The sequence below is a fragment of the Carassius gibelio genome, chromosome A3 (genome assembly GCF_023724105.1).
Source record: "Carassius gibelio isolate Cgi1373 ecotype wild population from Czech Republic chromosome A3, carGib1.2-hapl.c, whole genome shotgun sequence".
NCBI lineage: Eukaryota > Metazoa > Chordata > Actinopteri > Cypriniformes > Cyprinidae > Carassius > Carassius gibelio.
Window position 1 is genome coordinate 7,227,487 of NC_068373.1, and position 22,666 is coordinate 7,250,152.

A 22,666-nucleotide genomic window follows, 5' to 3' on the forward strand; every position below is an offset into this window, starting at 1 on the left:
GTGATGTCGCCTTGGAAGTGCACTAACTTTTGAACCAATTCTTGTTCTTGTTTTTTTTTTTTTTTTTTTTTTTTTTTTTGGATTTGGCAGGAGGAACTGAAACCATAACTGCAGTTGTTATTTATGACATTTAACATGGTATTCATAATTTTCAATTTCTCTTTAAAATCGCATTTTATGGATGATAATCTAAAGCCAACTTCCAAAACTGTTGATTCCCAATGGCGATGTCTTCTGTGAAATGTGCTGATGGCGTTAGAGTAAATAACACAAGTGGAAAGTGCAAAACAAACAAACAAAAGAAACTAGTCCCAGCGATTACCCCAGTTGAGCCTGCTGTCTCTGCGTGGGACAGTCATTAGAGGAGGAGGAGGGTCTTCGGGAGTCACTCCTCCAGGGGCTGGATCTGGATGCTGATGAGTTGCTGACCAAACTCTCGAACACTAGAACTTTCCCCTCATACTTTATCAACAACAAATCCCTTCATTTACCGAGGCCCGGCGTGTTAACATGCTTCATCCGTGAGCATCTGAGCGCAGGACTCCCGTTTATCCTCCGTTTCTATTTATTTGTGAGATTGAATCAACAGGTGGCTCGCGCGATGCCCAGCCAGACTCTGCGCCCGCGTCTCTGCGTCCTGGAGAAGGGCGAGAACGGATACGGCTTCCACATGCACGGAGAGAAGGGCAAGAGCGGCCAGTTCATCCGCCTGGTGGAGCCCGACTCCCCCGCCGAGGTGTCCGGTCTGCGCGCCGGGGACAGGCTGGTGTTCGTGAACGGAGAGCGCGTGGAGAGCGACAGCCACCAGCAGGTCGTGGCGAGGATACGCGCGAGCGCCGGGAACCTGGAGCTCATAGTGGTGGACGTGGACACCGACCAGCTGCTGAAGAAGCACGAGCTGAAGTGTCTCAAGGAGTTTGTCACGGAGGGCGTCCCGGTGCCCGAGTGTGACGATGAGACCGAGAGCAGCGACGAGGTGATGCGGGAAGACACACCACCGCCGCCGGTGCCCGAGAGGAACGGAGAAATCATTCCCGTACACCTTCCCGTGGAGGAGAAACCCAGATCATCCGTGAGCTCAGAAACGGTGAGAGACACCAGAGCATTGATTCAAAAGTACCGTGATAGTATGAGAAGTAAAATAGCAATACGTATGAAAAGTATGGTAGCCTACTTATGAAGTTTTCAGTTTTTTCTGTTTACTTTAATGCATCATGCAAACATTTTTTATTATGGTAAAATATACTTTAATGTCACTTCTACTGAAACTTGTATGTCATATATTTAAATATATTTTTGGTATTACCCATTAATAATGCTTAAGTTGCAATTATTTACTTTTAAAGTAACTTGCTTTAGTATGCAAGTCGACTTGAAATCTTTTGACTTGATTTGAAAAGTGTAATTAATTGAAATAAATGTTATTTACAGTATGCACGGGTCAAAAAAGCACTCGGAAGTTCTAAAGTTCAGCTCATTGTTTTTAAAATAAATTGAACCAAATAAATTGAATAAATATTCATTTACTTACATTACACTCAGTTCACGCTTATGTATATATATATATAGGCTATGTTTTTTTATTTATTTGTGAAACTATGCTATAAGTGTACTTCTTTTTTCACAAGGGAAGTTATATAATGAGAATCAGCCACTGAAGAAAAAATACTGCTTGAGAACTAATCTGAACATCTGGGCAAATAGTAACACCCCTGCTGTAAATAACAAAGTACAGTGATACTACCACAAAGCTTTTGTGAATATACTAGCACGTTCATGCAAGTTTATACTAAAAAAGCTAGTTGTCTCCTATAATAACCCACTAGGAAAGTACTGTAGTACCATGCAAATACAGTACACTGTGAATTAATATGCTACTTGTTATCAGACTAGTCTCTTTAACATGGTACTGCAACAGTACTTTTTGTAAAGGTTAAATTTAACCCTAAACTCTCATCCTAACCCTAACCTTTGTCTCTATAATTAGTCATGCTTAAATCATAAAAATATCAATCGGATTGATTTTTCTGTCCATATGTGCAGTTAAAAAAAAGTGCTTTGTATTCCCCAAGCGATTATAACCGCGTGGTATGACAACTGTGAAATACACACCTACACACTGTAGTGCACTTGGCAGATCACATAATTAGTGACTGTTAGTAATCACTGACTGTTTGAGGAGAACGTCCTCCACAGGAACACAGTTAGTTCTCACGGGAGACAAACAACTCCTTTCAGCCTCGGTCCAGAGTAAACACAGTTTCACAGGATGTCTGGAGAACATCGTTTGAAGCTGCGCACCTGATGAACAGATCATCTGTGTGTCTGAGCGCTGAAGGGTTATATTTTGCTCAGGTGACGTGCAGCTGTCTGAGAAAGCTCTTGTTGTTGTGTTTTTCTCACGCACGGCTCTATTTTCTGTTCAGACGGTTATAACCACGCTATCTTGTGTGTGTGTGTGTGTGTACTGCTCACATGATAATGATTTGCACATTACTCAAGGAGGAACAAGGCCAGACTCTACAACAGCTGGGCTCCCCATGGTGACAGTCCTGTTGACCGCCTAAACCCCCTTTTCATTCTCGTGTCATCTGCATAACCAAATTACCCACAATGCCCCTCTGGCATTGTGCTCTGAGTGTGTGTATGCATGCGTCCTGCACCTGTAGTGATCTACTGTGTAGTGATGTACTAGTCTAAACAGTCTGATCGGATGAGGGCAGGACTTCTCTGAGGGTCACTTTGACAATTTTGGCTTCATCCTGAAAGAAAAGTAGGTTTATGAAACATCAGAGAGAATATGTTGAACTCTATACAAGCCTCCACTCCAGTTATGTTTGTTAATTTTCCTTGACAAACTGTACTTTTTGTACTATATGGATATAGCTGATGATCAAAAATATGCATATCGTTTTTTTTTTTCATATCGATTGTTACTCCCCCTAGATTTCCCCTAGAGGTTTTGTCTATCAAATCCAAATAGTCAATTGCCTTGTAACCTCTCAGATCACCTTATTATCTGCTTGACATCCCCTGCCTAGCAAACACTTTAGCAATCCCCTTTACACGCTGGGAGAAAAAAGGTACTTTTAGGGTTGTATCTTTGAAAAAGGTACACTATTGTTCCCTATTTTACCATAAATAGTAAATTGTAGTAATTTAATGCTTTTGAGCACTTAATTGCATTTTAATTGCAAATAAATAATAATGTTTTATAGTATAATTTATATTCAATGCAATTAGTTGAACCTTAGAGTTCTTTTCTGACCCACTTAAATATTTTACATTACCATTTTTAAAAAGCGCACTTATAGTACTTTATTGTACTAACACAGTAGTTTGAAAGTGAACTATATTTAAGTGCACTTAACTGGCCTTATTTCATTGATATTAAATTATGCAAAAACAGTAAAATAAAATAAAAACTTACTTTTAAGATTTGAAGTACACTACAAATTCGCATGCAATGTAATCAAGCACACTTCTTTTTCTTCAAACTAAACTTCAAACAGATTTAAGTTTGAAAAGTTTTGCCAAACTGTGACTGTGGCAGAATAGTCAAAAATACATCACATGTTGCACAGGACTCCACATAGATGGGAGTGTATCCTCGGTTAAAGAACTGCCCTTTAAAACCTGCTGATGTTGCAAGTACCATCCTTTTGTGATCACACAAGAGTTGTAATTCTCTTTGGTATTACAACGTGAGCATTTGAATGAGAAACCGAGAAAACCAGGGCTGTGTTTTGATGTTTTCATGAGCACCACATGACTCATCCCATAGTTTTCCATGTTAAGAGCCTGTTGCTTTCCTGTACTGCTCCGAAGGGAAGTCGGAATGAAATCTGTGAGGATAGCAGGGCTGTTTTTATGATGACTGGTCTTACATAAGCCTTTTCTCTGAGCCAATTACTTGCGTGGAAGTGCCTTTGTGTTGGGTTAAATTGACTGTGACTGTCCAGGTCAACTGCTGTTTCTTGCATAACTCCTCTGTCAGGAAGAACTGGGGTACGTCATCCCGTGGCCGCCAGGCACATTTACTCTGGAATCTCTGATCTACTTCATATTTTAAGGGGTCATGTGATGCGACTTCAATTTTTCCTTTCTCTTTGGAGTGTCACAAGCTCTTGAAGCTTAAAGAAGATCTGTAAATTTGCAAAGACTAAAGTCTCAAACCCAAAGAGATATTCTTTATAAAATGTAAGAGTCAACGACTCCTATAACATTCATATTGAAAACACTCATGGAGAAACAAGAACATGTGATGGGGTGTTTTTGAAAGTGGATCTTCAAAGAGTCTGTAGTCAGTCTGTGGGAATGTGTTCTTGGAGCCGCTGGCTCACCAGGCTCTCCAGAAAGCTGAGAGCAGTTTCCTCTGATTGTTTTCATGGATGTGCAGATATGACACTTCCCCTGTCTTTAAGCACTGATCTAGGAGCAGTGCTCCAACTCTTAGTCTACAAACAACAAGAACAAAATTTGACCCTGAATCTGTTCAGGATCCAGACAAAGGAAATACTTTTGGTTTTGTGGTTGGATCCACTTTTTGTCTCAGTAAATATTCAGAAGTATTTGTAAGTTGTAGTGTTGTCAGCAAAGCTTTTCTTTTCATGTAAATGACTTTTCTTTGAGAATTTTATGCAGCAAACTCTTCTCACTTTTGATGATTGGTTTAGTCCGGCACTTTACAAATAGAGATTATTGTCTGTTTGACGTCAGCGATTGTTTTGTTTGGTTTGGCATGAAACCAGATTTCCAAAAGCTAGTGCGCACCAATGAACCGAAACTAGGTGAAACCCAGGTCAACATCACCTTAATCAATCATATGTTTGCAGAATGTTCAAACTAGTTTTATTTCATTCTCCTTGATCCACGTCACTTTGATTTACCAGTATCTGGTAACGTTCTGTCCTATATCTGTAGCTTTTTGACCTGCTACATTGTTGTCAGTGTGAAAGCAGAGGATTTAGAGATCAAATTGCACTGTGCCTTTAATAAACAAACACCAGTCTCTGTGTGGTATGGCCTGAAACAAATAGGTTAGAATGTAAACACAGACTGTATAGATGGAGGTGGGTGGGTGCAGGTTCCTCTGAAGGTATTTGTGATCTCTGTGATCTGTTCTTTATATTGTGAGAGCAGGCCAAACCCACCAGTGCCAGAGGAAGAGCAGGTGAAGAGGGTTTTTTCCTCTTGGGGTACTATGGCAATAAGCTAAATTTTTTATTTAACAAAGTCTGACTTGAAATGGCAAACTTTATCAACCTAAAATAGATCAGCATCTCCTCTATGGCCAATCACACTGCTACAAGCACAGAAACATGTAAAGAGCTGGTATAGACCAGTTCAGATCAGGTTCATGAATAAGTGCATTACATGTGTTGAGATGGAGAAGATAATTAACTAAATAATTGGTCCCAGGGAGTGTATGTATATCAAAATGTGGAAGGGGCCATGTATCGAACCCTGAGGTACCCCAAGTGGGTTTCTGATGTACTTTTCTTACTGTTTGTATTTTTAAGTAAGTACTTTATGGTTGCATCATCAACATGAATACTGTCATGAGCCAGACTTAATAAGAGACAATTCTAGTTTCACTGAAGTGACTCAATAACACTAATGAAAGTGAAAGTGAAGTGACATTCAGCCAAGTATGGTGACCCATACTCAGAATTTGTGCTCTGCATTTAACCCATCCGAAATGCACACACACAGAGCAGTGAACACACACACACACACTGTGAGCACACACCCGGAGCAGTGGGCAGCCATTTATGCTGCGGCGCCCGGGGAGCAGTTGGGGGGTTCGATGCCTTGCTCAAGGGCACCTAAGTCGTGGTATTGAAGGTGAAGAGAGAACTGTTCGTGCACTCCCCCCACCCACAATTCCATCCGGCCCGAGACTAGAACCCACAACCCTTCGATTGGGAGTCCAACCCTCTAACCATTAGGCCACAACTTCCCCTAAATGTAAATGTAAATGTAATGTAAATGTGTCCTAATACACACCTTACTTACAGGATACCACGTAGGACATGCCCATAGGTTTGGAATCAGACCAGCTGAGTGGATGGAGAGTGATAGATTCGCTCCCAGAGATGAGGAATAGACTCTATTCTGTCAGGAGTTTTGTTAAAGACATAATAGGGCTCAGTTGTGGGATATGTTTGTACATTTAATAGCTCTGATACCATTCTGAGAGAGTTCAGTAATACGCCAGCTGTTACCAGAACAAGAGCACAAGTTCATTACTGGCTCATGAACACTCACTGTTTGTTTTTGTTTTACATCATCTGTGGTCTTGTAGCCTAGAGATGGGTAAGCTTGACAGTGAGGTTGATCATTTGCAGACTATTTAGTCTAATATGGGTGACCTTTGGACCTGACGGGGTGAAATGAAGCTGTGGTAATGGAAATGTTTTGACCTTGTTGAGAAACATCTTTAATTTTTGTGGAGGCTATAATTGGCCTCATCAAGCCTTTATTTCTTAGCACAGATGTAACTTGTGTTATACAGTGACCATGGAGATCAGTCCACTGTAATACGTGCAATTCATCTATAAGAAGTTCACTAGGGAATTATTTACATATTAGGGCTATGTATGTGTAAATATTTGTTGTCGTCAGAGGGTTTACTTTTCAGTGTATTCTAATAAACTGTTGGTCAGGATTGTTGTATTAGAAAACCTACAGGATATAGTTGTCACAAACCATCTACCATACAATATGTATCTAGAGTAGATTATAAACCATCTACCATACAATATGTATCTAGAGTAGATTATACAGTGTTTTCCAACCCTGTTTGTAGAGATACACCAACATTTTGGATGTGTCACTTATCTGGCTCATCCATTTCAAGTCTTGGAGTCTCTGCTAGCAAGCTGAGTTGAATCAGGTGTTCGACAGAACTTAAAATAGGGGGTTGTGCCTGTTTGTGGGCCACAAAGAACAGAGTTAAGAAACATTCGTATAAACCACCACAAATCTATCAGACAAACAGACTCTGACTCAAGTCCATCTCAAGTCCAAGTCTGGTTGACACTGTGAAACACCCTGAACCGAGAGTATCTAATCCTGCTCCAGGAGGGCCACTGTCCTGAAGAGTTTAGTTCCAATCCTAATTAATTAATTCTGTAGGAAATTGGTACTCCAGGAGCAGGATTGGACACTCCAGGGTGGGACGGTTGGCGAGTCCATTACAGGGCTAATATACACACTGTAGACCAAGCTCCTGGCTAAGACAGGGCTCAAACCACCTGAGCTGTATTTTCAAGTACTGTATGTCAGCAATACAGGGGCGACTGAAGAGTCATTGATAGCATGATTGAATTGTAAATGGTTAATAAGCTTGTCACAGTCTGAATAGGCAGCTACATACTAGCGCTTCTTTGCTAAATGTGTGCCTAGTCAAAGTTGCATACCTGGATAGTATTAGGTACAGTCATTTGAATATGCTAAGCTAATAATTAAAGTTGGTTTTTGGGCTTTATGATACACTCTGTAATGTTCTGGGCAATCGTTTATCAATGAATCAGCAGTCAACAAGAAATTTCTAACAAAACATAAATTAAGCAAGGAAGAATTATACACTTTATGGTTCACTAGCATTTCTGCTAGTGTTGCAATATATAGCACAAGAGTGAGGAGAAACACTTGAGACATCAGATCTGCTTCTCCTTTAACATCAAATCAGCTGACTCAGTTTACAAAATACGATTTTGCTGTGTCATGAAATTCTCAGCTGTGAGAAAATATTGATGGACACTTTGGAAACTGCAGAAATGGCTTGTATGGCAGCAATAAGAAAAATGATCTGCTCTTTGACTGCATCAAATGTTATGTAATTTAGATACAGTAGATTCACCTGGCAACCATTTGAGCAATGCCCACAGACAGCTATCTGCTATGTAAGTATTATGCATGCAAAAATGGTCTGATTCATTTTAGTGCTTTAATTCTAATATCAACAACAAAACAAAACAAACAAACAAGAAAAAAAATCTGGATGGTCTGTCTAATGTGCATTTGTGTATCACAATGAGATGAAATGAAAAAGGAAAAGTATTGATATTTTTCCATTGCATCTCTCCCTGAAACAGCCTGTTTCAGATCACAGCACATCATGTCTGTGCATTTGAGGATTCGGACGTTGTGATTCATTATATGTAATTTTCTCTGTTTGGGAATGAACAGAGATTTACTTTTGTAATATGGATATTTTGTTAGATTTCGACTGATTTAACCTCAGATGTGTTTCATTAACAATTCATTGGTCCCCCATTAAACTGCAAGTAGTAAAGCAATCCAAAATATATACTAACTCAGTCTATGTTTCAGAGTTTGGAAGAGCTTTTGGTGTAGGCTGTGATTGTTTGGGGTTGGCAGGGCTGATCTCAGGTCAAGGCCGGGGTTGTGTACACAGGATGTTCTGTGGAAGCCAAACCTTGGTTCCTCTCATTTTCATTTCAATGTTTCCTCCTCGCAAGATGGACAGGCTTTTGTGATTGCAGCAGATTCCTCAGATTCCATGCCCTCTCTGAGATTCCTCCGCATGAGACGCACAACACATCCTCTGTTGAACTGACGATGTGGCCTGTGGCCCATGGCAGAAGAGCATATTGAAGAGTCATATTGAATGCGTCAAAATCAGTGGGAATGTGGCCTATGATAACTCAAGTAGAAGTATTTTAACTGTTCACTTATAGTTACTGACAGAGGTTTAGTTTTGGTAAAGTGTGCATGTCTAGGCATCAACAATATGGCATGTTAATCACCAAATAATTCTGCCCTAAAAGAGTGGCTCCCTAAAAGTCATTGTCCAGTCATCAGTCCAATAAATGGATGGGTGGCCCAATGGATGATACAAACCTGTATATTATAAATTTTGCTGAGTTGTTGTCTGCCGCTTTAAAGCTGTGTGGATTCTGATGGGATGTCCTTATCGTTTATTAGCTGGAAGATGCATCCTTAAAGTGTATAAAGTTCCTCTGTTTTGTTATTATAACCATTCTCAAAACATTATTAGTTATAGTTAATGTTACCATACTTAGTGTGAACAGGACTTAATTTTTTCAAAACACACATGTTCAAGTCAACTAGAGAAAAAAAATCAAAATATGTATTGCAGAAAAACTCAATATAATAAAAGTCTGTCTCCTACGTACACAAATGTAGCAACGTTTCACAGGTGTTTCAAAGCTTTTGAGCCACATTTAAATAATCCACTGTAGAAAGTCTGATTGATTTAATAGAGGGCAGAATGATTGGATCATGTTGTGTTGTGATTTATTTAAAGAAGTTAAAATGTGTGTAAAAAGCAGCAGAAGTATTGGTCAGCGCAGGTTACACCCCTCACAGACTGATCACGATGTGCACCCATCCTCAGGGCAGAGCGCCAGGCTGACGGCTCTGTGATGGAGCGTGTGCTTCAGGGTGGATGAAAGCGGGTGCTGTTCCGCATTGTTTCTGACGCAGGTGTGGTCCACAGGAAGTCCAGCTCTTCCTGCGCTTGAGCTCAACAGAGAGGAAATGCTGTGTGTACGAGGGAGGACAGCTCTGCCGTGGTGTTTCTGTGCTCCATTTTTCATCCTGTTTTTATATTTTTGCTTATATTTGCAGTCATATGGACAAACCGCTGACGTATTAAACTTTGGATCAGAAAAGTATAATATTGTATGGACAGTCCCTTACAGCCTCGTTTCTGTCTGTGTTAAACTAAATATGCCACCTACCCTTACTTAGGTTAATTGTACCCACCAGGAAAGTGAAATGGTTTCCCACTTACAATAAAGGGTGTGATTACAAACCCACCTGTGTTGAAATCAGTTTTCTTTTCTTTTTTCATTGTATGGTTTTAGGCTAAATATAATCAATGGTGCATTAAACACAAATAGTAGTTTGAATCACTGTCCAGAAAACTATAAAAAGACCCAGCTTGGAGCGGAAGGGTGTTATTTTCCTGGATGACAATGCACCGTACGTGTGCGGTGTGAGAACAGTGAGGGGCGGCTCGTAATCAGGTGACCTCATCCTGCACGCGGTCCACTTCCATCACAGTCAGGACAAAGGGAAAACATCCTTCTGTCTGCGTCTATTCCTCACTCCAGCAGACAGGACTGGAGAACGTAATGAAACCCTTATGAAAATGAAGTGCACTTAAAGGGTTACTCCACCCCAAAATGAAAATGTTGTCATTAATCACTTACCTCCATGTCGTTAGTTCACAGACGGCACTGCACTGATGAACCCTTTAATTGTGTTGAATGTGCTCTACAAGTCTACCTTTTTATAAATTTTTGCTGTTGTTGTTTTTTCTTCCATTTCCTGTTCTTTAACTTTTTGTTTGTCTATGTTGTTCCGTATGGTTCCAATAAAAAGCCATTTAAGTGTACTTTTTTAAAAACTGCACTTTGTAAAAATGTCAAATGAAAAGGTTTACTTAAAAGTAGATTTAAAATTATGTTTTAATGAGCTTTTGTGATGTAATAAAGACCTACACGTACTGTATACACAATTATTTGTTGACTAATATTCGAAAGCACGTGTAAAGTACCTGATTATAATTTTGTTAAATGTAATGTGTTATTCGGTATTACATTTGCAGTTAATGCAGTATATTTTAAATGTACTAAATTGCATATTGATGATTAGAGATATGTAATTTCAAATATATGTAAATATTATAAAAAAATATATATAGAATATAAATAAATACGTCATACAAGTTTATATATAATATACATTATATGTGAGTTTACCATAAATGCTTGTTAGTAGATTCAAAAGTTTAATTTAATTACATTTAATTACGGTAAGACAGTAGAAGTAATTATGAAATTACATGACAATGTGCTTAAGTCCTACTTAGGGATGCTCAAAAACTAAATAAATGCAAAGATAATTTTATTTAATATAGTATTAAACATTAATACATGTTATTTTTATTTGTATACACATTACAAGAAAACATTAGATTAAATCCACATTTAAGTGTTTTTCTAAGTCTATTATTTCCATAAGAAGAACTCTTTTTTTTTTTTAGGTATGCTAAAGTGTACTTCTTTTTCACAAATGAAAGGTTCTCAGCTGAATAAAAATTAAGTCTCTTTTTTTTTGTGCCTTATACAGCGATTTGGATTTGGTCAAGGGCCAAAAACATAAACAGAGACAATATGCTAAGACTGTGTCTTCAGAGCTAGTCTGACCAGCTAGCAGCTAGTCAATGAGGAAGAGTCTTATATTACAGATTCAAATTAGACCAGTCTACCTGTGATGGAAAAAAGATATGACCAATAAAAAGAAGAATTTGATGATTAACTTGGAAGAATAGACTTAGCAGTTTACGAAACCGGCCTCAGGATTTAGTGAGGCCTTCTTGGATTCTTAGGTTAAGGACTTCAACTCTTTAAGACACTATATAAGACGATATCCTATAAGTTAAAAGGCACAGGAAATGAGGCGCCAAACTTCCTGCATTCCTGTGGCACATGCTTGTATTTAATTGTGCTGATGTTGTGTTGCGTCTGTCCTGCAGGACTTGAAGACCCAGCTCAGACCCCGGCTATGTGTCATTAAGAAAGGCCCCAGTGGCTTCGGCTTTAACCTGCACAGCGAGAAGTCCAGACCCGGCCAGTTCATCAGAGCTATAGATGACCACTCACCAGCACAGAGGTCCGGCCTGAGGCCCAAAGACCGCATAATACAGGTACAGAGACACATTAGACGGGTCCCTAACCATACATACACACACTTAGGACAACTTGTTTAGAATTCGGGTTTGGGGTTCAAAAGATATTGAATTTCTTTTTCAATTTCTAATTCAAAATTGTAGTGCGTCTCTGATCAACGCAAAATGGTGTTTTGTTCCTGAACGGATTCGAATACGTAATTATTTTGTAGACGATGTAAATAATACTGAAAATAAAGCACAAGTAAGTGTATTTTCTGGAAGTTTTTCTCTATCCTGTTGTAATTCTTGAGTTTAGTCGCTTCATCCGGAGCGAGAGCCACAGAAAGGCCACAAGTGAAGGCAGGGAAGGAAGCAGAGGGAGGAGAGAGATGGAGGGGTCTTTGTTGTCCCAGAGGGGCCTCTTACTCCGAGCTGGGCTCTTTGTGTTGGACAGGCAGCTATTGTTCCTGCTGAGCGCACATTGTCCGTTTCCTCTCCGGGTCTGGGCTCCACTAACAGACACACCCTCATTCCACTTATAGACTCTCAGAGAGAGCTGTTCCCAGAGCTCCTGGGTATTTACACTCTGGCTTGTCATTCTTGAAGTTTTGCAGCATGAATCATCTTTAACTTTTTTGTGTTTCAAAGAGGAAAGAAAATATGAGGTTAGGAAAAACTGAAGAGTGAGTAACGAATGACAGCATTTCCATTGTATGGGTGAACTTTTCCTTTAAATGCCACCTGAAATGAAATCGACATTGACTTCTCGATCTTATGTTTAATAAATCAATGTTTAGGAATATTTAATGTTGTTAGATTTTTCAAGTCTCAACTGTCTCTCATGTTTTGGGCAAACATGCAACGCTTGAGTGTTTGTGAAGTAAAGGCACAGGATGTCCTTTCCTCGGACAGCAGGAAAGGAGACTGATAATATTGAAAAATGAATCCTTGCTTTGATAAACACTTTCTTTGTTGGAACAACGCAGATGTGAATAATGCATCTAAAAATAGTTGTCGGTGTAACGCCGAAAAGTGACTGTTTTTCTTCATTGGACTATGAGAAGCGATGGCTGATCTTCAGTTAATTTAAATGAGGAAATCTCAATTGCTGACTGTTGCATACGACTAATACATACTACCATACTCCTGCTATTTCAACAGCATTTTGTATACTGTGCATAATATATAATGGTCTGTATACATGGAATTCAGTGAATCACAATTCTTGCACATTCACAGAAAACCGCTTACTTCAACTTTCAAATAAAAGGTGGATAGTATACTACTATTTGAATTCAATTTCACTGCATACTATATACTCGGTACACTGTAAGCCACTTAAACGCTTTTAGTTCAACCAAAAAATGTAAATTCTTTCTGCATTTACTTTCATGTCATTCCAAACCCATAAGACTTTAAAATGCATACTTTCAATTTAAATGCGTCTGCATTTTGGTGGAATTCAAAGAAGGGACAGAAATCTCTCAGGTTTCATTAAAAGTCTTGAAACAGGGTTTGGAACAAAAAGAGGGTTGAGTGAATGATGACAGAATGGTATTTTTTGGGTGAACTATGGCTTTAAGTGTGAGTCAGTTAATCCTGCGTGAGTCTTCAGATGTGTCATTGTTTGTTTTCAGGTCAACAGGGTTTTGGTGGAGGGGAAGAAGCATGCCGAGGTGGTGGCTGCTATTAAAGCCGGGGGTGACACCACGACACTCTTGGTCGTAGATCCAGACACAGATGCTTTCTTCAAGAAGTGTCGAGTAACGCCCACTGCAGAACACCTCAAAGGTACAAACAAAACTCTCACCTGACACAAAATATAGAGTAAAACTTTTTTGTGGAAGAAGATTTTGACAGGTTTCCAGCAGCTGGAAGTGTCACGCTGCCTCTAGGTGGCGTCATTGTCTGGCAGGGGTCACTCAGAAATGTGTGACTGCTTTCTCTCTGGTCTCTCTTTTGTGTTTCCTATTAAGCAATTTAGTTTGTCTCGTTGTGTCACTCAGTGCCAAGGATCTCCAGTGAAAGTGCAGTGCCAATGGCAACCATGGAAACCAAAAGTGTGTGTGTGTGTGTGTGTGTGTGTTTATGTTTGACACAAGATTAGTCATGAGTGAGTGGAGACAATGTTTACTCATTTTATTTACAGAGTAAGTGTTTGGCGTCAGCGCTAGTGGAAATTTTCTTTACCTGCTATCGTTATTATTACATTTAATCAGTTCAATCATAGAAACTGAGTGAAAATGGGAAAACTGAGCTGTTGAAGGCCTTTAGACATCTCAGGTGTGGCTGTTCTCACTGAGGGTAATTTTATACCCATGACAAATCTTTTTTCTGCAGGAATCATGCTCTTTATCTGCGATTCTATGTTAATAGTTATTTTCAGTGCACAGTCAGGCCATGGGATTAGCTATCACACTCTTCATTAGACTGGAATACTGTCCCGGGACCTGTGATGAGGGGCACACTACAGCAGTGTTGCATTTTATAATAACACTTATGTAACAGTAAAGATATCTATTTGGAAATATTCCGAATTTAAAGTATTTTATTGGAAAAATACCTGTATTAAAAAAAAGATCTTAAAATGGCTTAAATATCAGAAGTACAAGTAAATATTGGGTAACACTTTAGAATAAGGTTCCATTAGTTAATGTTAGTTAATGTATTAATTAACATGAACAAACAATGAATAATACATTTATTACTGTATTTATTCATCTTCGTTAATATTAGTTAATGAAAATACAGTTATTCATTGTTAGTTCATGGTAATTCACAGTGCATTAACTAATGTTAACAAGCACAACTTTTGATTTAAATAATGCATTAGTAAATGTTGAAATTAACATGAACTAAGACTTATAAATGCTGTAGAAGGATTGTTCTTGCTTAGTTCATGTTAACGAAAGTAGTTAACTAACATTAACTAATGGAACCTTATTCTAAAGTGTTACCAAATATTGTAATGGGGAAAGTTACTTTTGGGATCGGGAAAGGTCCAGAACTAAGTAACGTCATGTTCACATTTAGTCCAGAACTACAGTAACCTCATGTTCACATTTAGTCCAGAACTACAGTAACGTCATGTTCACATTAAGCCCAGAACTACAGTAACGTCATGTTCACATTAAGCCCAGAACTACAGTAACGTCATGTTCACATTTAGCCCAGAACTACAGTAACGTCATGTTCACATTAAGTCCAGAACTATAGTAAGCATCATGTTCAATTGTAGTTCAGAACTACAGTAACGTCATGTTCACATTTAGTCCAGAACTACAGTAACATCATGTTCACATTAAGTCCAGAACTACAGTAACATCATGTTCAAATGTAGTCCAGAACTACAGTAAAGTCATGTTCACATTAAGTCCAGAACTACAGTAACATCATGTTCAAATGTAGTCCAGAACTACAGTAACGTCATGTTCATATTTATTCCAGAACTACAGTAACATCATGTTCACATTAAGTCCAGAACTACAGTAACATCATGTTCACATTAAGCCCAGAACTGCAGTAACGTCACGTTCACATTTAGCCCAGAACTACAGTAACGTCATGTTCATATTTATTCCAGAATTACAGTAAGCATCATGTTCACATTAAGTCCAGAACTACAGTAACATCATGTTCAAATGTAGTTCAGAACTACAGTAACATCATGTTCACATTAAGTCCAGAACTACAGTAACATCATGTTCACATTAAGCCCAGAACTGCACTAACGTCACGTTCACATTTAGTCCAGAACTACAGTAACGTCATATTCACTTTTAGTCCAGAACTACAGTAACATCATGTTCACATTAAGTCCAGAACTACAGTAACATCATGTTCACATTAAGCCCAGAACTACAGTAACATCATGTTCAAATGTAGTCCAGAACTACAGTAACGTCATGTTCACATTTAGTCCAGAGCTACAGTAACATCATGTTCACATTAAGTCCAGAACTACACTAACATCATGTTCAAATGTAGTCCAGAACTACAGTAACGTCATATTCACATTTAGTCCAGAACTACAGTAACATCATGTTCACATTAAGTCCAGAACTACAGTAACATCATGTTCACATTAAGCCCAGAACTACAGTAACCACATGTTCAAATGTAGTCCAGAACTACAGTAACGTCATGTTCACATTTAGTCCAGAACTACAGTAACATCATGTTCACATTAAGTCCAGAACTACAGTAACATCATGTTCAAATGTAGTCCAGAACTACAGTAACGTCATATTCACATTTAGTCCAGAACTACAGTAACATCATGTTCAAATTAAGTCCAGAACTACAGTAACCACATGTTCACATTAAGTCCAGAACTACAGTAAGCATCATGTTCAATTGTAGTCCAAAACTACAGTAACGTCATGTTCACATTAAGTCCAGAACTACAGTAACATCATGTTCACATTAAGTCCAGAACTACAGTAACATCATGTTCAAATGTAGTCCAGAACTACAGTAACCACATGTTCACATTAAGTCCAGAACTACAATAAGCATCATGTTCAATTGTAGTCCAGAACTACAGTAACGTCATATTCACATTTAGTCCAGAACTACAGTAACATCATGTTCAAATTAAGTCCAGAACTACAGTAACCACATGTTCACATTAAGTCCAGAACTACAATAAGCATCATGTTCAATTGTAGTCCAGAACTACAGTAACGTCATATTCACATTTAGTCCAGAACTACAGTAACATCATGTTCAAATTAAGTCCAGAACTACAGTAACCACATGTTCACATTAAGTCCAGAACTACAATAAGCATCATGTTCAATTGTAGTCCAGAACTACAGTAACGTCATATTCACATTTAGTCCAGAACTACAGTAACATCATGTTCAAATTAAGTCCAGAACTACAGTAACCACATGTTCACATTAAGTCCAGAACTACAATAAGCATCATGTTCAATTGTAGTCCAGAACTACAGTAACATCATGTTCAAATTAAGTCCAGAACTACAGTAACCACATGTTCACATTAAGTCCAGAACTATAGTAAGCATCATGTTCAATTGTAGTCCAGAACTACAGTAACGTCATGTTCACATTTAGTCCAGAACTACAGTAACGTCATGTTCACATTTATTCCAGAATTACAGTAAGCATCATGTTAAATTGTAGTCCAGAACTATAGTAACGTCTTGTTCACATTTAGCCCAGAACTACAGTAACGTCATGTTCACATTTGGCCCAGAACTACAGTAACGTCATGTTCACATTTAGCCCAGAACTACAGTAACATCATGTTGACATTTGAGCCCAGAATTACTGTAACATCATGTCCACATGTATTTTTAGTGGTTAGAGAGTTTGACTGTTAACCCTAGGGTTGTGGGTTCGAATCTCGCCACAGCATAAATGGCTGCCCACTGCTCCGGGTGTGTGTTCACAGTGTGTGTGTGTGTGTTCACTGCTGTGTGTGTGCACTTTGGATGGGTTAAATGCAAAGCACGAATTATGAGTATGGGGCACCATACTTGGCTGAATGTCACGTCACCTTTTTTTTTCTGCATGAAAAAGATCTGCAAAGTTACAAAGCACAAATTCACTCCAAAAAGAAAGTAATGTCTTTATCAGTAAGCACTGTTTCTGAACTGCATGCAGTCCTGAGTTTTTTGGGGGAATGTATGTCACAATATTAAATAATTAAAATAATTCCCGCCCAAGGCATACATTATTATTTTTTTTTTTTTTTTTTAAATGAGGGGGCAAAGCATGGTTGAGTTGTGTTAGTCATGTGTTGTTATCATGTCAGAGAGATACCCGTTTGAAAGATCTGATGATATACAGTTATACGAATATATATATATATTAGGGGAGCTGTTACTACACAGAGCCGTTGTTAACTGAGAAGATGCGCCAAAAAACGCTGAAAATGAAGTGGATTTGCGCATCTTCTCTATTAACAACGGCTCTGTGTAGTATCAGCTGCTCTATGTGAAATCACGCACCTGATGGAATTAACCGCTGATTAGAAAACCGGCTTTACTGACGAGATGCGCATAACGATCGGCCGATCGTGATCGGAACACCTCTAATATATATATATATATATATATATCAGAAATTTATACTACCAAGGCTATTTAAACTCATATAAATAATAAACTGTTAATGATGATGAGGAACTGCATAGCCACAAAAATACAAATATCCACAATATAGAAATACAACACTGAAATAAGCACATTCGTGAAAAGTACAAACTACAGACATAGAGGTAAACTAGTTGTGTACTCAAAGTTTGCAACTGTTATTCTTAAAGTATGCTTAAAAGTATACTTTTATAGTGGATTTTATACTAGAAAGTGGGACAATTTCATCCCAACAGTACATTGAAACAGTAACAGTTACACTTATAAGTAAACTACTAGAACACTGATATTTAGATAACTTGCTACATGAAGTATACTTAAAAATATACTCTAACTTTACTTTAGTATACTTAGTAAAATAAACTTTCGTAAGGGTAAATATGCTTATACAAAATTGATTTATGGATGCCAAGTCATATGACAACAATATTTTTTTTTAATAGTGCCTATTATTTCTATTGCTACTTTTTTCCAAATGTGCAGGCAATATACTGTATATATACTGTGCATACTGTGAGGTATTCAGCAGTAAGAAGTGAGCTAGGACTCATTTTTCTCTTCTCTTACACACACACACAATCACACACACACTTCATACTCTCTCTCTCTGCTGCCTGTCAGCCAAATTGTGAAGCAGCATGTGTGTGGTTTCCAAGGTGCCGGTCTGGAGTGGCTCTCAGATTGCTCTATTGGGCCTGAAGGGCGTCAGAAGTGTCCAAACAGTCAGTGATGTGTGTGTTTTGTGCCGATCGGGGGCCGGATGGATCTGTGCAGGGCTGAGTGTTATCGTATCCTCCCTGCAGTTTTCTGCCACTCATGTAGTGTTCAGACAGCGGTAGAAAGCTAGACATTCAGACACAAGCAGACGGTAAGGGTGTTGGGATTATTTTTTAATTCTCTTACCTGTCTTATTAGTTTGCTGTTCTTCCTAAAACGTCATAGCCAGTTGGCGGTAGGAACATCGGTATAGTTCGGAAATATTTAATATTATGTGAGCATGAAGTAATGCATATTAAAATACTATATTAAAAAACTGTTAGACTGTTTAACTATAACACACTGTATGTGTCTAGTTATGTGTTACAGACATTCAGGGATTGCCTTCTCTGTCATATACATTTGATGTTAAATGATACCTGGTTCTTATTTTCTTATTTACAGTTTCACACTTAATTTTAAGGTCAGGATCTGACTATTAACTACAACTTTTGCCTCAATAAACTCCTACTGTAATTGCTGCTTATTAATAGTTAGTAAGCTGGTTGTTAGTTTAGGTATGGGGTAGGGTTAGGGATGTAGAATATGGTCATGTGGTGTATAAATACTAATAAACAGCCAATATGCTAGTAAAATGCATGCTAATAAAAAACTAGTTAATAGTGGAAATTGGTCCCTAAACTAAAGCATTACCTAAATTTTAATAGAAAGTATTGTTTATTTTACCAAAAATGTTTTATAGTACATTCGGTAGTACACTCAAAGACAATAGGAATATAAAGATGTACATAAAATATAATTAAGTGGGTCAAAAAGCACTCTAATGTTCAGCTAATTGCATTTAATATAAATTTTCACCAAACTTCTCCAAAATGTTTTCACTTAAATAACTTACAATTAAGTGCCCGAAAACATTTTCTTAAGTTTGCACGTAAGTGTATTCTTTAAAATGTATTATTTCCCTAAAAAGTGCTCTTTTTGAAAGTATGTTGTGCATTTTTTTCACAAGCCGGTCTTGGCAGATCTCCACATACGTCTCTCGTGTCAGTTCATTTGGTAATGTGTGATCCACTATGAAGGCCTCTAGATTTTGTCCCATATAGGATTGCGGGGGTCGGCAGGCCTCCAGGTACCATGGCTGTCACCAAAGTGATGATGGTCCTCTGAATAATAAATGAAGCACATACTTGTGGTACATACCCTAACAGATCGACATCTGCTCACTGCAACCCGAGACGCAGTGAATGTCATACAAGCCATTCTCTAGGGTCTGGAGGTGTCTTGTGTTTTTTTATCTCTGCTTCCTCGCTGTCTCAGATGAGGAGCGTTTGATCTGTGACTGACCTGCTCTGCTTCTCTCTGCCCGCAGGACCGCTGCCTGAACCTGTGGTCAACGGAGACATGGAGGACACGGTAAGACAACAGATCAAACGAATACAGAATACTAGCAGGCCATATTCAAGGGATAGTTCATCCAAAAATCTCAATTCTTCTTCTAATTCAGGTTGTTGCAAACCTGTATTAGCTTCTTTCAAGCAAGAGTGCTGTAGTTCTGGATATTTATCAGTTCACAACTTTATACACATAAGAAACCTATTAACAGTCGTAATTCCTGAATTCCCCTTAATTTTTGTGCACTTCAAGCTGAAGTTGACACGGACAGAGCAGGTACAGATAAGTTTAGAGTCTGTGTCTCCAGAAGAGAGAGATGCTGAGACGGTTTCTATAAAGAGGATTGTGGGGGAAAGTAAGAGGGATTCAGCGTGATTCCTCAGGCTCTGGCTAATGGTTGACTTGTCAGATGTAGCTGGCAGGAGGGAATAAGGGGCTCTGTCACCTGTCAGAGGAGCAGTATTGATGCCTGGCTAATGCTGCCCACTCCTACAGTTAATGAAGCTCAGACTCCAGCAGCCTGAGGCTCACACACTGCAGCCAGAGTTGCCAGATTGAACTACCCTAACACTGTTGACTGGGGTTGTTTGTTATGTCTGCTGGTTGAAGCGACCTCAATAACATATTTAACCCCTGTATTTTTAGGGGAACACTACCAAAAACGTGTATTTTACTCCTGGAACCCGATTTTTTAATGGGGAATCCCCTCGAAATGCATTTGGGTGGGATTTGTCGAGAAAACCTGGCAACGCTGACTGCACTATACTGGCTCAAGTCTGACCCCTATTGCACAAAGCCAAACACTGAGCCTTAGGAGAGATTGTTGCTGTTGTGATCTGACATTTTACCGTCTGCTGTTCAGGTTAATGGAAATGTGGCCAAAGACGTGGAGCTGAAGGACTCAAAGCTATCAATCAGTCCGTCCCCATCCAATGCATCCTCCATTGGCTCCCTCACGACTCCGCCCACTGGGACTCCACCCCCTGAGGTGAGACTGACCTATGATGTTTTGACTTTTATACAGTTGCCAAAATATGCAATATACTACAGAGCACACTGCATACTGGGTACTCAATCCCACAATGCAATGTGCTCAACATGAACCTTTCAGGTTTTGTGGCAAATTAAGTAGAAGTAATATCAGCCATGATTTTTAAAGACTTTAGTTTGACGTATATGGACCAAATGCCAAGGTTTAAGATATTGTTTACTCAAAAAATAAATATAAAACGCAAAAATATTTTCCTTCTAAAGATCAAACTCAAACCTGCATAATGTATTATACTTAATGTAATACGTATACTACTATACTTTTAAGTGTACTATTTTAATATTTCTTGGGACTAAATCTCGAGAACATGCTGGTAACTGACTCTGAAAGTGCGCATTTGAGGTTATTTCATGGGTTTATGTTTGTTTCTCCTCCTCTCAGGCCGTGGAGCCATCCATCAAAGAAGCGATCCCAGAGCTCCGTCTGTCCCTCCAGCAGGTGAAAGAGCGCGCTCACCAGAAACGCTCCAATAAGAGAGCTCCACCCATGGACTGGAACAAGAAAAATGAACTGTTCAGTAACCTATAGACCTCCGGTCGCCCGTCCACCCATTCATCCCTCCATCAGCTTTGTTTAAGACTTGATGAAACAGAGAGTAGGCTCAATATGATGCATCTACAGTGCGTATATGTACACACAGATTTATATGTATTCAGAATGATGTATATTAATTACTAACAGATTATATTAGATTACATCAGGAAATTGAATGTAATGTTGTACAACTGTGATGTATTACAATCACTGGCTGTGTTCAGAAAGGAGTACTAACTTACTGTAATATGATGCTCACTGAAATGTGTACTGTTTTAGAATATAGTAAAACAGTAGTAGTAGTGTAATGCATACTGTGGTATTGTAGACTTTTGTCACACAAACTCTACATTGCATGTTTAATTTAAGGAGCAGAATCCAGTTATCATCTTGAAAAGTTTATTCAGTGTTGTGTAAAAATGACTTTTAAAAGTTGATTAAACAGTAGATGAAAACTTCCAAGTTCATTGGAAATGGAAAGCCCGGTCACATTGCATTGTGGGATATTACAGCAACTGTGCACACAATACATTACACAGAAGATAATATTATGTTAGTATGCTATTCTGAACAGAGCCATTGTTTATAATCCAGGGTGTTTGACATAGAGCAGATGTGATTCTGCCATGTCTGTTCTGTGAACTGGTTTCTGACTGATTTTGTTTTTTTATAGCCACTCTCAGTTTCATTTCTCTACCAATTCTGTTGAGATTCATTTCATTGTTTTAAAATGAAGGACCAAATGAAGAGTGGATAGAAGTGAATCCTGAACTCCTATCAGCCAATGTGTGTGTTTGATGATTTCTAATGACTGAACATGTTTAGTAATACTGCTTTCTATTATAAACAGATATAGTGATGCCCAAAAGACATTGAAATCAAATCTGCAATGAAGTATTTTGTATTAAATACAAAATAAAATAGACAAAGGAATGCGTGGAGCTCACTGTGTAAGGTTTACTGAGACATCTGCTATTTGTTTCTGTTTTCTCTCTTTCTCTGTAGTACAGTGCTGACACGCCATTGCATAATCTGCACTTCTGATCAATGCAGTGTCGTACATGTGTGCACATGTGAATGTTATTTCTGTTGTTTTTGTTTTGTTTTTTGAGTCTTCTGAATGCTGTAAACTCACGTGACATTAAGACTGTAATCATAATAGTTAGTATGAAAAGTT

The 22,666-nt window shown here is 38.5% G+C and overlaps 1 protein-coding gene across 1 annotated transcript; it reads left to right on the forward strand.

Annotated features, from left to right (window-relative positions):
• The first annotated feature begins 413 nt into the window (after positions 1–413).
• On the forward strand, positions 414–22,422 carry LOC127944951 (Na(+)/H(+) exchange regulatory cofactor NHE-RF1). Its single transcript, XM_052541401.1, has 6 exons — positions 414–1,087; positions 11,537–11,707; positions 13,309–13,462; positions 19,882–19,925; positions 20,767–20,892; positions 21,337–22,422. Exons 1-6 carry the CDS (start codon positions 602–604, stop codon positions 21,481–21,483), a joined length of 1,128 nt encoding a protein of 375 aa, XP_052397361.1. The 5' UTR covers positions 414–601; the 3' UTR covers positions 21,484–22,422.
• The last annotated feature ends 244 nt before the right edge of the window (positions 22,423–22,666 follow it).

Bases quoted from the DNA above. Each gene is read 5' to 3' on its own strand.
- LOC127944951 (XM_052541401.1), top strand. From the start codon at position 602: ATGCCCAGCCAGACTCTGCGCCCGCGTCTCTGCGTCCTGGAGAAGGGC. The intron at 1,088-11,536 runs GTGAGAGACACC...TCTGTCCTGCAG, and splicing joins CATCCGTGAGCTCAGAAACG to GACTTGAAGACCCAGCTCAG. The intron at 20,893-21,336 runs GTGAGACTGACC...TCCTCCTCTCAG, and splicing joins CTGGGACTCCACCCCCTGAG to GCCGTGGAGCCATCCATCAA.